The sequence below is a fragment of the Heterobasidion irregulare genome (genome assembly GCF_000320585.1).
Source record: "Heterobasidion irregulare TC 32-1 unplaced genomic scaffold scaffold_04, whole genome shotgun sequence".
Taxonomy (NCBI): Eukaryota; Fungi; Basidiomycota; class Agaricomycetes; order Russulales; family Bondarzewiaceae; genus Heterobasidion; species Heterobasidion irregulare.
In genome coordinates this window covers 843,135-857,347 of record NW_009258200.1, presented here as the reverse complement: position 1 = coordinate 857,347, position 14,213 = coordinate 843,135, and the positions used below count along the sequence as shown (strand labels likewise).

Here is a 14,213-nt window from a genome sequence, read left to right as displayed (position 1 = left end):
GTACTGCGTCCAAATGTGGCCTTTCCGTGTCGTTTCTTTTGTGTCAATTCTGCGCCACGATCCAAGCTGAAGTTGACGGTGGCTGATGGTGGCTTGGTGGTCGCAGGCCAAGCGTGTTCATGGTTCACAAACATTTCCAGCTCCGCGATTTGGATCTCATCACGTGTTCGCGTTAAGCTCGTGACCTGTTGGACATCAACCTAGACCTGCTCCTATTTCTTCCTCCTCCGAGAGTCAGAGGTCCTGAATGATCATAACACATGAAGAGCTTCTACATCTAATTAAGGATTTTGTGGCCGGTCCTTAAGGCTTGCACTAAAGGGTCCCAACTCCCTAGATGAGATTAGCCTCTGGTCTGGTCATTGACTCATAGACTAGTTCAAACCTGCATTGTGATTTATTTATGTCCAACTTGCAAGGGTCCTGAAGTATAATCCAATGTTGGGCGAAACCATGGAACGATAAGAGGTGATTGCAGCCTTGACGAGAGAGCGGGCCGGACACGCGACCGCTGTTTAAACTCCGATCGCACCTTGCCTCTCCGACTTGCCAGTTCTCCGACCATCCTCTCCTTTCCTCTCTCCACTCTTGTCACTCTGCCCCTCACATCGTTTATTCAACGTACATACACTCGCCCTATTGATAATCCCCGCAGACTCTCGAAAATATTACTCGAGGAAATAACACTAGCTGATTTATTATGGTGTTTTCTCTGTGAATATTCGGGCCTCTATGAGTAACGTATGTGGGAAGAGGACTTCGCTGCTAACGTGTCTTTTGAGAAATGGTGCAAGGAACTTCTGCTGCGTGTGGCGGCTGTAAATCGAAGCGACAATGTGAGTATCTCCTTTTTTTTCACCCATACACCATTAAGCCAGTCTGTTCAGAATGTGGCATGTAAGCGTGAATGTCCGTCCTGCAATACATTTTCATGGCTCTGACAATCCTTGACTTTCAGATTGTGTTTTCGAATGAATTTTCTTCCTGCAAAACCCTCCGAATTCTCTTCACATCACACGCCTCTCTGTGTCATAGCGCTGACTGAATCCTTCGCTTTGAGCCTCTTGTCATTGCGTATCGCTCTCTCCAAAACACACACATTTCTCTTTCGTTTCGTTTCAGAGTCTCGCTTTCTATGAAAAACACCTAGTCTGGTATGCCATGCTCAAGGCCAAGTATTCACTTGAATGCGCTTGTAAGTTTGTCATAGCAAAACAGCGGATTCACCAGAGTTTTATTATTTACACTTAATGGTGGTCACAAGGCCCAAGTGCGTCTTTCACATACGTCTTGGCATTGTCCTCAAATAATACGCCGTGCCAAGCGGGTCCGTACGCCTCGTGTGTGCTGATCGAGTGATATCTCAGAAAACTGGCTGAGGGCGAGGACAAGGGAATGAAATTCGATTGCCTTTTCCGTCCACACCATCCTTCTCCAAGTCACGCTGTTCTTATAGCGAAAGGTAACTTTTGTCGAAGGCCCCTGCCCGCTGTGCAGGATGTCGACGGGACACTCGTATAAAAAGGTACGCAAAGTGAAGCTTTATCCTCACCAATGCGCACCATGTCCTCCCCATCGCCCGCAGACTCCTTCCCACTCGGATTCCAAGTCGATTTCGACGCTCAGTACGCTGGTATCAAGACCTTCACCTATGACGTCAATCATCCTTTCACCTCTCCTGCCTCACCCGACCTCTCCCATACCCTTACAGGCCCTCAAGTCTCCTCGTCCCCAGAGCTATATTCCCGCGGCCTCAACCCCTCTTTCCCTTTCTCCTCTCCTGCCACTTCAGAGACTTCCACTTTTGTCACCTCACCCTCACCCTCCCCACCGCGCAAGACCACCAAGGCGATGTGCACGCCGAGGAAGGCTGCCCACAAAGCCTTGCCCCGTAACGACCTTGGCCGTGTCAAGCGCCCCCCGAACGCGCTCATACTCTTCCGCCGCTATGTCACCTCCAACAGGAAGACGATGCTCGAAAATATCGAGATGGACGACAGCAAACTCAGCGAGCTCATAGGGTCGATGTGGCGGAAGAAGACCATGAAGGAGCGCGAGCCGTGGTTCGCCGCCGCCGCCGCCGAGAAGCGCTTGCACGAGGTGAAACACCCCGAATACAAGTTCGCGCCCGCGGTGCGCAACCGCAAGAAGTGCAGGACGAGACGCAGAGGGGAGGCGGAGGAGGATAGGATCAAGGAGCTTGCGCGTATGATCAACGAGGATAGGCCGGAGGAGGAGATCCTCGCCACCGCGGGCCTGCATGCGCGCCACATTGCGAGCTTGTCGCAGCCCGGGAGAGACAAGCGGCGTGAAGGCAAGGAGCAGGTGGTGGAGGCGCCAGTGGCTGAGCAGCAGATCGAAGCGTCGACTTCGAACACGCTCGTATGGGCGCCGGAAAACGCAGAGTTGCCTGCTGTTGGCGTCGTGCCCGACGTCGAGCTTGCCACCTTCACCGAGCCCACGACGACTCCCGATCTTCTCGCTTCCATGTCATGGCCATATGATATATCCTTGGTATGTCCTACTTGTATTCGTCCTTTCTGTCCATTATTCTTATACAACCTTCTCATGGTCAGACTACCGCCAACTCAGCTTACCCTGAGTACCTTGAATACTCGACCGAGCTGGCATATCTGTATCCCCAAACCATGACGACCATGCAGCTTGATATGTCGTTCCTCGCCCAGTACGCAGACGAGCAGCAGACCTACGATCTGTTCACTCCGACGGCATCTTTCCCCGAGCTTGAGCTCGAAGATCCGGCCGTTCAGGTTTACTCGCCCCGATTTGACGTGCAAGAACACGTGTATGCCCCGTCCCAGCACTACGACTCGCAGGCGGTGGCGACGGCGAACGTCGTAGACTCTTGGACCCAGACGCTCGCCGAACTGCCTCAGCCTAACGGCAAATGGGATAACGGCGCTTGTTACTGATGCTCCCCCCACTTCCCCTCCATTCACCGACTTTCCTCTGTCCTCCCCTCGTCCACTGTATCCTCCATGCGTACCACACGGACATCAGTAGCTGCTGTGGCCCTATGACTTCCCCTTTGTTCTCGCCACCCATTTGGTTGTGCTTCGGTTTGTATTTCAGTATCGGTATTGGCGGCGTTTTGCTCGTTCGATTATATATTCGAGTCGATTAGCCACGGTTGAATAAAAAAATTTCACTACTGCAGGCGGCTGGTGCACACTAAGCGCGAGTGATTGGTGCGAAAGGCGCCGCGACACCGCAGTGACACCACCCACGATCACAAAGCGAGTACGGCTCTCATCACGACCCGCGCAATGCACAATACGCCAAATTTCAATCGGAAGGAATTCAAGCAAAACGACGTGGTATAAAGTCGCGAGTATATAAAACACGTCCGTCTACCTCGGTTCTCCTGCACGGCGCAGCACCCAAGTATGAACACGTTTTTTGTTGTGAGTGGTATCCCCTTCTGTCCGTCTGTCAGTCCGTCTCTCCATTTCTCTCTCTGTCCGTCCGCACGTACGTACGTGCGGAGTCCTTGCATCCCTCGAGGGTATAATGACCATGACCACGACCACGACCGCATCCGGCCCTGCTCCATCACATCACGCACCGCGGCCCGGCACAAACGTGCCGCTCAGATGAATATTACGCGACGAGCTCCCGACGAGTACCGTGAACGCGCCCGCGGGCACGACCCACTCCTGCTTCACCACGTCCCTACACACGTACACACACCAGTCATCATCCACAAACCACAAACCGCAAACGCAAAAAAAGCACGCACCACACGCTCACGTCCTTCCGCCGCAGCCCAACCTCCACCACGCCCGTCTCCCCAGCGTCCAGATACACGCGCTCGAACCCGCGCAGCACCTTCGGCGGCTGCGCCGCCGCGGGCGGGAACGTGAGGTACACCTGCGCGACCTCGTGCGCGCCCGTCGCGCCCGTGTTCGTCAGCGCGAAGCGCACCGTCCACAGCGCGTCGAACAGGCGCGCGGGCCCGCCCGGGTGCGTCTGCGCGGGCGAGGAGATCGCGGGCGGCGCGGAGCCCGTGGACGTAGCCGTCGACGACGCGGTGCTGTTGGACAGGATGGTGCTCGCGGTTGCGGTTGCGGTCGCGGTCGCGGTGCCGTTGGTATGGAAAGACGTGGCGTTGGAGGGCAGCGCGGACGCGGATGCGGTCACGGTCGTGTTCATCGCGATGGAAGACGTGATGGTGGCGTTTGCGGAGATCACGGCGGACGTGACGATGCTCGCCGTCACGGACGACGCCGGCACGGTCAGCACGACCGTCGTCGTCACCGCCGCCACGCTGGACGCCGCAGTGGTCCGCACGCTAACCGTCGACGCCGAAACCGAAACGGATCCCGATGCCGCTGCAGACGACGCAGACACGCCGTGTGTAGCAAACGTCGCGCTCGGAAGCGACGCCGTCACCGGAAGCGTTGCGCTCAACTCGTCGCGGCGGCCGCGGCGCCGCTGCGCAGGTTCGGCGGGGACGATGTTCAGCCCGTTATACGCGAATGTCGAGTAGCTGAGCCCAAACCCAAACTCGAAGCGCGGCGTGATGCCCGCCGCGTCGAAGTGCCTGCGCGCGCGCGCTCACGGTCAGCGGCGGAGGGACAGAACAAATCAAACAGTGCGGGCGGCACGCACCGGTAGTCGATATCGACGCCCTCCGCATACGTGATCTGCGGCGTCTCCATCTCGCTCTCATACAGCACGTCGGCAGGGTAGTCCCCGCGCGCCTTCGCGATCGTGTACGGCAACCGCCCGCTCGGGCTCACGGCCCCAAACAGCACGTCCACGAGCGCGTTGCCGCTCTCCTGTCCGGGGAGGCCCGCGAGCAGCACGGCGCTCACGTTCGGGTGCGCGATCCACGGCTCGAGCAGCACGGGCCCCACGGCGTGGAGCACGACGATCGTGTTGGCGCACGCGGTGGCGGTGGCGGCGACGAGCGCGTCGCCGGCGTGCCAGAGCGTGAGGTTGTTCCTGTCGCCGGCGTTCGTGTCCACCGTGATATAGCCCTCGCCCGAGTCGGCGTTGGCGAACGCGATGCAGGTGTCCGCCTGCGCGGCGACGGCGGTTATTTGGGCGTAATTGAAGTCGGAGAGGACGCCTTCGACGACGGCGGTTGGGTTTGTGCGGTGGACGAAGGACTGGATGGCGGAGAGCGGGTCGACGAGGTAGGGGAACTGCGGGGCGGCGGGTTAGGGCGGGAGGGAAGGGAAGGGTGGGACATGCGGGTGTGGGAGCGTACGTTGGCGGTGCCGGAGCCCCATCCCATGGCGAGGGTGCCCTGGTCACATCCACGGCTATTGCACCGCGCGTGCCGTCAGCCTTGCCCGCTCGCAGACACGATCCACGACTCACTCGCTGCACCCGTTCGGGCCATCCGGGTTCGGCCCCGCATCCGAGCCCACGATCGCGAGCCCTGCGCGACAAGATCAGTATAGGAGGCGTCCAGCCAGCAGCGAGTCGCGCGGACGCACGCTTGATGTTGGCGGCACTGAGGGGCAGCGCGCCGGCCGTGTTCTTGAGTAGGACGACGCTCGCGGCGCCGATCTCGCGTATGAGCTTGTAGTGGTCTCCCTGCACGCTGCGCACGTGACGCCCCGCCATCCACCATCGTCAGCCCTCTTCCCACCCTCGCAACCAAACCGGAACCAAGACCGAAACCAAAACCGGCGAGAGACCACTCACTTGACGTGCTCGTTGACCAGCTGGCCGTCGAGGTACGTGTCCTCGGTGTTGTAGTCGAAGTTGACCGCGGGGAAGTCCGGCGCGTCCTGGCCCATCTTGTAGTACGCGGCCATGGTGCGCACGACCATGTCCGTCACGCGCGCCTCGGGCACGGAGCCGTTGCGCACGGCCTCAATCAGCGCGGAGCCCCACCACCTGTCGCGTGCGCGCGCAGCCGTCAAACGTCCCACGTCAAGCGTCCCATATCATACGTCAACCACCCAACGTCCATCGCCAAGTGAAAGTTCAAACGCCAAACGTCAGAACGCGCACAGAGAGGACGAGGGAGGGAGGGAACACTCGCGAGTTAGTCGTGTTATCCGGGTTCGGCTCGCTCGGGGGGATGTTGTACGAGATGAAGCCGGGCATGTTCATGTCCGCGCCCGCGAGCGCGGGCTGCACGCCGTCGATCATCGCCGCCCAGTCAGACGTGACGAAGCCCTGGAAGTCGAGTTCCTCCTGCGAGCGTGCGTGCGAGCGCGGGCGCGAATGAGTGGATGCGGGTGGGTGTAAGCGTGTGCGCGCACGCACCTTCAACAGCCCATTGAGGATCTTCGAGTTCTGGCACGCCTGCGTCTGGTTCACCTTGTTGTACGAGCACATGACGGAGCCGACGCCCGCCGCGACGGCCTCTGCGAACGGCCACGCGTAGACCTTGCAGAGCGCAGCGGCGCGTCAGCGCGCGAGGAAGCGTCAGCGCGGGCGACGACGCACCTCGTGCATCGTCTTGTCGTCGATATTCGAGCTCTGCACCTGCGGCGCCTCCGACCCGCCCCTAAAATGCTCCTGCTCGTTCCCAATACTACCCACGCGCCCTCCATCAATGCCCACACTCCCACCCAGAATCACTCGCGCACTCACAAATGCTTCACGCACGCGATCACGCCCGCGTCCTGCACGCCGCGCACGGTCTCGGCGGACGCGACGCCGCTCAGGAACGGGTCCGCGCCGAACCCCTCCCAGTTGCGCCCGCCGGCTGCGACGCGGCCCATGTTGGTCATGGGGCCGAGGGCGACGTTGACGCCCTTGCCGCGATGCTCGGCGCCCATCGCGCGGCCGCGGCGGTAGATGAGCGAGCGGTCGAAGGTCGCGGCGACGTTGATGCCCGCCGGGCTGTGGGAGGAGGGGAAACGCCGCACACGCGCCGCGGTCAGCACGCGCGCGTCGAAGAGCAACGACCCAGGCGCGAGGGTACACTCACAACGCGCTCGCAAAGTCCGCGTCGCGCACGCCGAGCGGGGAATCCTGCAGACAGATCCCCTTGAACCCGATCCGCGTGACCTCGCCCGTATTGCCGACGCAGCGTCCGCCCGTCCCGACGCCGGTCGTGAGGTTGACCTTTTCCTCGAGCGAGAGCCCCCCCACGAAGGCGCGGGCGCGGGCGACGGCGGGGGCCCAGTCGGCGTCGCCGGCGACGGGCTTGGCGGGGACGACGATGGGGGACGTCCACTGCTCGAAGCCGGGCGGGGCGGCGTCTGGGATGCGGGTGATGACGTCTGCGGCGGCGCTGCTCGCGAGGGCGAGCAGGGCGAGGCGCAGCATTGTTAGCAGAATGCGGTGGGGGGTGTCAAGGAGTGTGTTGGTGCTCGAGGGAGGGAGAGCGGGGAGGAGGAGGAGGCGCGGCGTGTGGGTTAATATAAGTAACGTCGAGGAGACGAGGTGGTTCGCCCGAGGTGGTTCCGGGTCACGTGTCGAGGTCTCGGTCGATGGGCGGCGGACACATGACCGCGTCGTCCCGGGGCCCCGCACCCGTCGGGCATACCGCGGCCGCAGACGTCGCGCGTCGCCCCCGCCATCTCCTTTCAGACGTCCCGCGACGCGCGCAGGTCAGTCGAGCCTGCAGCGCGATCTTCTCCAACGCCCGTCAGACAACCCAGAAGTTAAACCCCCGTCGCTCGAAGGCCTGTACGACACGGCATCCGCATTTCCAAGTACACACACATCTCGTAACGCACACCCCACCTCCCTCCCCTACTTCGCGTCTTCGCGTCTCCGCGTCTCCGCGCGCTTCCCGCAATTCTCTCGTACACAATAGACGCCGCTTTCGCCAGTGCCGGACGGAACCTCTGCCGCGACCCAGACACCCTCGCACGCCTTCCGAATCCCGAATCCGAATCACAGCACCCCGTCGCTGCGAATCGCGCACTGCCCGAGATCGCGCCGCGTCAGGCCCTCGTCCCGCGGCAGAATGTCCTGCCCCAGCGCCAGCGAGCACCCGATACCAGCGCCGATAGCATGCCGTCAGAAGCACGCCGTCAGACAAGACACGATCAGACGAGGAGCGAAGAACGGCGCGCACGAAGTCGAATATCCCCACCGGGAGCGCGAGCGTCACGCACGCGTTGGGCGAGTCCTGGGCGACGCGGGCGCGGGGTGGTCAGCGGGTGGACGCGTGGGCAGGTGGAGGAGAGGCGCGGGGACGCACCACGATCGCGCCGACGTGGCTCTCGACGGGCGCGGCGGAGAGCAGGATGTCTGCGCGGTGCGGTGCGGTGCGGTGCGGTGCGAGCGAGGGCCGTTCGAGATCAGGTTAGGCTTCGAGCTGAGGAGAGGAGAGGACGGCGCGTACAGGCTTGTTCGCGGGCTGCACGGTGCGCGGCGGCGGCGGCGGTGGTGGGCGCTCGTCAGCGCTCGTAATGGCGGACCACGCGGAATTAACTTACTGAAGCCGAGCTGTCCCACGGCGACGCGGAACACGGGACACGGAACGACGCGACGGATACGGGACACGGAATACGCACCGACACGGAATACGCGCCAACAGCGGAACACGAACCAAGCACACAACGCGCACCAACAACGAAACACGCACCAACAACGGAACACAGAACATGGAACACGACCCACGACCCACGACCCACGAAGAAGCGCACGTCAGCAACCGCCCGGCCCCTCGCACGAACAATCTAGGAGCGGGCGCGCACCTTCTGCAGATACGCGATCGCGTTCAGCGCCGCCTGCTTGTACGCCACCGTCCTGCGCCCCCGGACCATCTAGCGCGTCAGTTCACGGGATCCACAGCGCACAGCGCGCGGGATGGGTAGCTACTCACGCGTCCATGTTGTACTGCGTCCCGTCTCCGTCTGCGGGCCCCAGTCGCGCGCACGCACACACACGCATGAATAGAAAGAGAGAGTCGCTCAGAAACGACAGGAGCAGCCATGCAGGGCAGGGTGGGGGCGCGCTCACGGTAGTCCACGCTGATGCCCTCGAACACGAGCTTCGACGAGTACAGCGGGTCGATCGGGGACGGCTGCGCGCGCGAGCGGGCGAATGAGCGCTAGCGCGAGCGTGGCGGACGGCGAGGATGAGCATGGATGGTAGACAAGGACGCACCAGGAAGATCGGCTGCTTCAGCGCGAACTTGTCCACGCCGCCCTTGATGACGCTCGTGCTGAACGTGATGATCCCCGCCTAGCGAGACGCGTCGAGTCGAGTCGAGCAGACATGAACGGGACGGAATGGAATGCACTCGGCGTCAGAAAGGAATGCGAGCGCCCGTGCGCGAGGCGCCACGCACCATCTCGATCGCGCCGCAGAACGACATCTCGCCCTGTCACGTACGGTACGTCAGGGATCCATCCCCGCATAAAGTCAGCATGCATCAGCATCAGCGACGCGCGCGGCGATCAGAATCAGAACCAGGGCATCCAGCAACGAACGAACGAACGGGCAAAACAAGCCGAAACGATGAGAAGAAGCGAGTGAAAAGGTGGGGACGAAAAAGGAGAAAAGAAGAGGGAGAAAGCGCGCACATCGCCCTGGGAGAAGTGCAGGTCCCCGACGGACAGGTTGGCGCCCGGCACGAACACGGGGAAGTAGCACCTCGACCCGCGCGACAGGTTCTTGATCTGCCGATCCCCCGCGTCAGCGCCGCTCCGCATAACAAACCGCACCCGCACTCACGTCGCAGTTCCCGCCGTGCTCGCGCCCCGGCACCGTGCGCGCCCCCTCCCGCGCGACGCGCGCGCGCGTGTCCTCGGACAGGTCCTGGCCGACGTACGCGCCGCGCGGCTCGGGCGGGAACGCGACGGGCGGGACCGCGCCCGCGTGCGCGGCGAGCAGCGCGCCCTCGCGCGCGTTCCACGTCGCGAGCAGCTCTGCGGACGGCGCGGTGCCGATCAGCCCCGGGTGCGCGGTGCCCGCGAAGCGCACGCCCGGGACGTGCCGCGAGGTCGCGTAGATGCCCTTGAAGTCCCAGATGGCCTTGCAGGCGCGGCTCTGGAACTCGCGGGCTTGAGGGCGGGTGAGTGGGGCGGGCCGATGAGGAGGAGGGGAGCGACACACCGAAGAGGCCGCCGCCGTTCTCGAGCTCGAAGATGCCCTGTGTGGAGGTGCGGCGTGAGTGCCTTTGTGTCAGCGGCGGCGAGCTCTAGGCGCGCGTACGGTGTACCCCCACGGCATCTGCTCGAACGGCGTGACTGTGCATCCAGCCCGGTGAGCGAGGAGAATCGAGAGGGCCCGTGTGCGTGCGTACCATCTAGGATGTCGACGACGAGGCAGTCGCCGGGTTCCGCGCCCTCGACGGCGATCGGGCCCGAGAGGTTGTGGATCTTCGTCAGGTCGACGTTCTTGATGTCGTCGCTGTCTATGGGCCACACCAAGTACAACAAAAAAAGTCAGAGGTGGGCGGGGATCTGCGACGCGGGCGACACGGACTGTCGTTGTTGCCGATCTGGGCGCCGGTCCAGTCTGTGTATTGATGGTCAGCGGGCGTGCATATCCGCGAGACACTGGTGCGTACCGACGCATTCGATCTTGAATACCTACGTAGAGCCGGGTAGTGTCGAGTAGAGCGCGGCGTGGAAGTGGACGGACTCACCTCTCCCGGCTTCACGATCGCGACCGCGGGGATGTCGGGGCTAGAACGCAATTACCTGCGTGCGCATCTGTGTAGCGAGAACGGGAATTAAGACTCACTGCCAGCGGTTATGGAGGCCCTACGAGCGGGCGGGGTGAAAAGGAGAGCAGACGGTAGCAAAAGAGCACGTATACGGACCTTCTGCTGGTCTGCTGGGCTGGGGTGTCGGGCATGGGAGGTGAGGACGCAGTTTCGCAGAAGTAATATAAGGCCACTACGCACACGAAGGGATCGACCTGGCCCGAGCCGATAGCGTGATGATCGTGTTCTGCTCGAGCGCTCTCGGGGACGTACCTTGACCAGAGTGGGATGAGGGACGGAGTTGGCTCGCGTCGACATGATGCGTGGTTGCTGTTGCTGACCGGGGTGTGCTTGTGCTTACGGTGAGGGGATGCAGCTGAGCGCTGGAGCACAATAGAGCGCAAGGTGAGGGTTCTTATGTGAGCCTGAGCTCTTATCTCTGAGTCTGCGCCCGCCGTTTAATTGTCTGGCAGTGGGTCATGATGCATGAATGTATCACTGGGGGCTCTGATAAGGACCCTGAGCGAGCCACGGCTGTGAGAACGATATCTTGCCGCGGTGAGACTCCGCACGGCGCAAAACGCGAACTAAGAGGAGCCTGGAAGAGGGCGGCACGAGACGTGCGGCGTGCGGGTCTGAGCAGTGTCCGAGCAGGGCAGAGCACAGCCTACCGTGACCGAGCCGTACACTCATTAGATCATGAATTCTCCTCCAATCTCCGGCGGCGCTGGTGTGTCTGTTTTCGAAAGAGCAATGGGCAGTGAGCAGCGCGGTAGGGTCGATGAGAACAGAGGCTGACAATTTGACTTGGCGAGTCTGCAACTTGATTCCCACGACGCGGTACACCTATTACTGCACTGTCGCTTTGCCTCATCTTCCTCTGTACTCGTACTGTCTTTTCATCGAGAGACAAGAAAGCCTCATGTCATCTGAATATCAATCGATTTTGGACGCAGAGTGCACTGTTCGTTTGGGTAAAGATGCCGAGGATTTGGGCGGACTCAAGTGAGTCGTGACGTCGTCCTACTGCGATTTGGGACGTGTTTCCCCAATGCTGATTGTCTTTTTGTCGCTCAGTGTATATGACAAGCATTGAGCAGTACAATATGCCTCTCAACGATCTCTCCCGTTCCGTGAAGTGCGCTGTAACACTGCTGTAACCCTCGTCCTCGCCTTTCACACAATCACCTCGGTCCTCGGCAACAGTGATGCTAGATTCAAAGTATAAAGACTTCCGAGGGATAGACACATCTGCGACATATGAGGGTCGAACAAAGCCCATCGGAGGAGTAGCTGGTTCCATGTCGAGAAACACGATACCGGCAGTTTCAATACAACTGACGGCGTCCACCAAGCTCACACTCTTCAACCCGCTCGTGTAAGCACCATTGCTTGTGTATGCGCATCGACTGCATCCCGATAGCCTCGTCCTTCGTGATGCACAAAGTAGAGGCTGCCCTCAATCTACGTGCAAATACCAGAGCCCACTAGTATCCAACTAGGATTGGCCATCATTCTTTCACGCGCGGAGCATCCTGCAATCTGTCAATCTCTGGGGTACTCATCAAGCACAGCCATACTTTGCTGCTATTGCCATTGACACCATCCAAATTGTCGCGGTCTTCGATGCATGCTCAGCGCCCTTGTATCGCGGATCTCCTTACTGGGTGGAGCGGGATCACTGTGAGGCAGCCAATGCTCTGCCTTGTCTCATCCGTCTGTCTGCTAAATTGGTCTTTAGAGACCTACATCAGGATAAGTAACCGTTGGCCTGTTTGCACTTCAGCGACGGGATGATGGGGCTTCTGCCGTGTCTCACTTAGGTGCTCCAGCCACAACTCAAGAAGCGCCAGAGCTGTCAATATGAGAATGTCAAGTGCTCATCATGCCACAATGTTAGTCTGTCCGACACTCATTTATACACTGCTGCAGGATGTCGACCTATTGACTCCCCTTTTCATAACGCATAACCAGTCATGTCTTCCGATGATGTGCAACATGCATTGTCCGCATATGCACAATATCTATACACAATACTCAAGCCCTTCATTATCGCCCTTGCTTGTGAGACTGGCTTTTACAGTGTGTGAGCTTATCATCGCATATTTCTTTTGAGTCTATTCGGTCCATAGTGCTTTCTATACTATCGTTTGCAGTTTCGAGCTACATCCTTGCGTGAGTCACTCATTTGAAGAAGACATATACCATTCATTTGACGTCTTCAAAGCCATAAAGGCTTCAAAACAAGGGCAATCTTCATCATGTGGATAACAACGTTCATCATGTTCGCGGTCTCGACTTGCCATTTCATTCTGCAGTGGGGAAGGCTCATGCGCACTATCGTGAATGACTTCAAAGATTCCTCCGACAATGGCATTACAGTAGAAGTGTCACCAATTGTGAATCTGTACATACCTGCAATCAATGTACGTCATCTGAAGTATGGTTCCATCATGCTGATACTCATGAATTGTTTTGCAGTATTTCTTGAGCGATGGAATTGTACTCTGGAGAGTATGGATCGTGTGGGGACGCAGCGTGAAAGTCTTGATTTTCTCTGTGCTATTTTCTCTGGGATCTGCCGGTAAGTGGCCCATCTCATTTCGCCTCCTTTCACGCATGACCTTCATATCAGTGGGGGCCATTGTATACATCTCCTTTCACGCGTTTACTGTTGACTTCACTGCCATCTATGCCTCGACACTGGTTACCAATATCATCGCTACCACACTCATGGCGGTGAAGGCGTGGTCAGTGTGTAGTTAAAACCAAGTGTCATTGTTCGAACTAACCCAGTCACAGGCAACACCGCCGGCTGATCCGATCTCACCTGAACAATACGGAATATAGATCTCAAGCCGGATCTGTTCTCGCTCTCCTCGTCGAATCCGGGACTCTTTACTGTGTGATATGGGTGAGCGATGTCGTACTCAATGACGCCGTGTGGGCCTCTCACATGACACATCGTGATGCGACAGATCACCATCTTCGTGAGCTGGTGTTTGGTGCACAGCGAATATTTCAATCCTTTGACCCCGCCTATTAATGCGATCCTTCCGGGCATCACGGTTCAAGTATCTGTGCGTTACACATCTCTCCTACAATGACAAAATACTGAATCCAATCTGCGCAGGGGATCTATCCAACCGCGGTCATCACTCTGGCAGCGCTCCACAGGACCACTTGGGATATGAGCGTTGGGAAAGATATGTCACAGAACGCACCCCAGGCCGAGATGCGCTTCGTGACAAGAACTGTTCGTTCTGGCACATCGACAACTCAGACCGGTCATCATCACCCGACACCGTCTATTGACGAGGGACCTCATGCCGATGCGTCCGAGATTGCAGCGAGAGATGGAGAAGTATAGTCTTGTTGGATAATGCAACCACAAAGGTGAATATATATATTCGATTCCCGGTCGACAACAGCTGCTCTTTCTCCAGAAGTGCACCAAGGAGCTGTGAGTAACTTCAGTCCGCTTTTCATTATCTTTCAAACCGCGCAGGTATGATTCTATTTAGTAATGTTGTTACATGCAACAGCACATATGCTATCACTTGTGACGACGAGACAACCGGAAAACCCATTAACAAAGTTAGATGTGGGGCAG

At 59.2% G+C, this 14,213-nt stretch overlaps 6 protein-coding genes across 6 annotated transcripts; 2 read left to right on the top strand and 4 right to left on the bottom strand.

The window, feature by feature from the left end:
- Positions 1 to 1,908: 1,908 nt before the first annotated feature.
- On the top strand, positions 1,909 to 2,130 carry HETIRDRAFT_18749 (uncharacterized protein; the record flags this gene model as incomplete). The annotated part of the gene is made up of 1 exon (XM_009546310.1): positions 1,909 to 2,130. A coding segment is annotated over one exon (222 nt), but the record flags the coding sequence as incomplete, so codon positions are not given.
- Positions 2,131 to 2,843: 713 nt separating this feature from the next.
- Positions 2,844 to 3,175, bottom strand: HETIRDRAFT_408856 (uncharacterized protein). Its single transcript, XM_009546736.1, has one exon. The coding sequence runs from the start codon at positions 3,064 to 3,066 to the stop codon at positions 2,899 to 2,901; it is 168 nt and encodes a 55-aa protein (XP_009545031.1). The 5' UTR covers positions 3,067 to 3,175; the 3' UTR covers positions 2,844 to 2,898.
- Positions 3,176 to 3,320: 145 nt separating this feature from the next.
- Positions 3,321 to 7,260, bottom strand: HETIRDRAFT_68322 (glycoside hydrolase family 3 protein; the record flags this gene model as incomplete). Its single annotated transcript, XM_009546412.1, has 13 exons — positions 3,321 to 3,693; positions 3,761 to 4,054; positions 4,496 to 4,564; positions 4,633 to 5,171; positions 5,237 to 5,291; positions 5,350 to 5,410; positions 5,469 to 5,575; positions 5,680 to 5,874; positions 6,017 to 6,177; positions 6,250 to 6,372; positions 6,433 to 6,520; positions 6,580 to 6,831; positions 6,920 to 7,260. 13 exons carry the CDS (start codon positions 7,258 to 7,260, stop codon positions 3,579 to 3,581), a joined length of 2,400 nt encoding a protein of 799 aa, XP_009544707.1. The 3' UTR covers positions 3,321 to 3,578.
- On the bottom strand, positions 3,372 to 3,539 carry HETIRDRAFT_165464 (uncharacterized protein; the record flags this gene model as incomplete). Its single annotated transcript, XM_009546735.1, has 1 exon — positions 3,372 to 3,539. One exon carries the CDS (start codon positions 3,537 to 3,539, stop codon positions 3,372 to 3,374), a length of 168 nt encoding a protein of 55 aa, XP_009545030.1.
- A 573-nt stretch (positions 7,261 to 7,833) lies between the features above and the next one.
- HETIRDRAFT_315982 (uncharacterized protein) lies at positions 7,834 to 10,918 on the bottom strand (the record flags this gene model as incomplete). Its single annotated transcript, XM_009546734.1, has 19 exons — positions 7,834 to 7,911; positions 8,018 to 8,071; positions 8,144 to 8,193; positions 8,367 to 8,391; positions 8,643 to 8,694; positions 8,771 to 8,801; positions 8,908 to 8,971; positions 9,055 to 9,132; positions 9,239 to 9,265; positions 9,474 to 9,569; positions 9,625 to 9,953; positions 10,006 to 10,042; positions 10,105 to 10,139; positions 10,196 to 10,306; positions 10,378 to 10,410; positions 10,463 to 10,484; positions 10,541 to 10,580; positions 10,639 to 10,658; positions 10,874 to 10,918. The coding sequence occupies 19 exons, from the start codon at positions 10,916 to 10,918 to the stop codon at positions 7,834 to 7,836; spliced, it is 1,227 nt and encodes a 408-aa protein (XP_009545029.1).
- Positions 10,919 to 12,576: 1,658 nt separating this feature from the next.
- HETIRDRAFT_416785 (uncharacterized protein) lies at positions 12,577 to 13,970 on the top strand (the record flags this gene model as incomplete). Its single annotated transcript, XM_009546733.1, has 8 exons — positions 12,577 to 12,682; positions 12,733 to 12,775; positions 12,828 to 13,026; positions 13,082 to 13,184; positions 13,236 to 13,350; positions 13,403 to 13,514; positions 13,579 to 13,680; positions 13,734 to 13,970. 8 exons carry the CDS (start codon positions 12,577 to 12,579, stop codon positions 13,968 to 13,970), a joined length of 1,017 nt encoding a protein of 338 aa, XP_009545028.1.
- Positions 13,971 to 14,213: the final 243 nt, after the last annotated feature.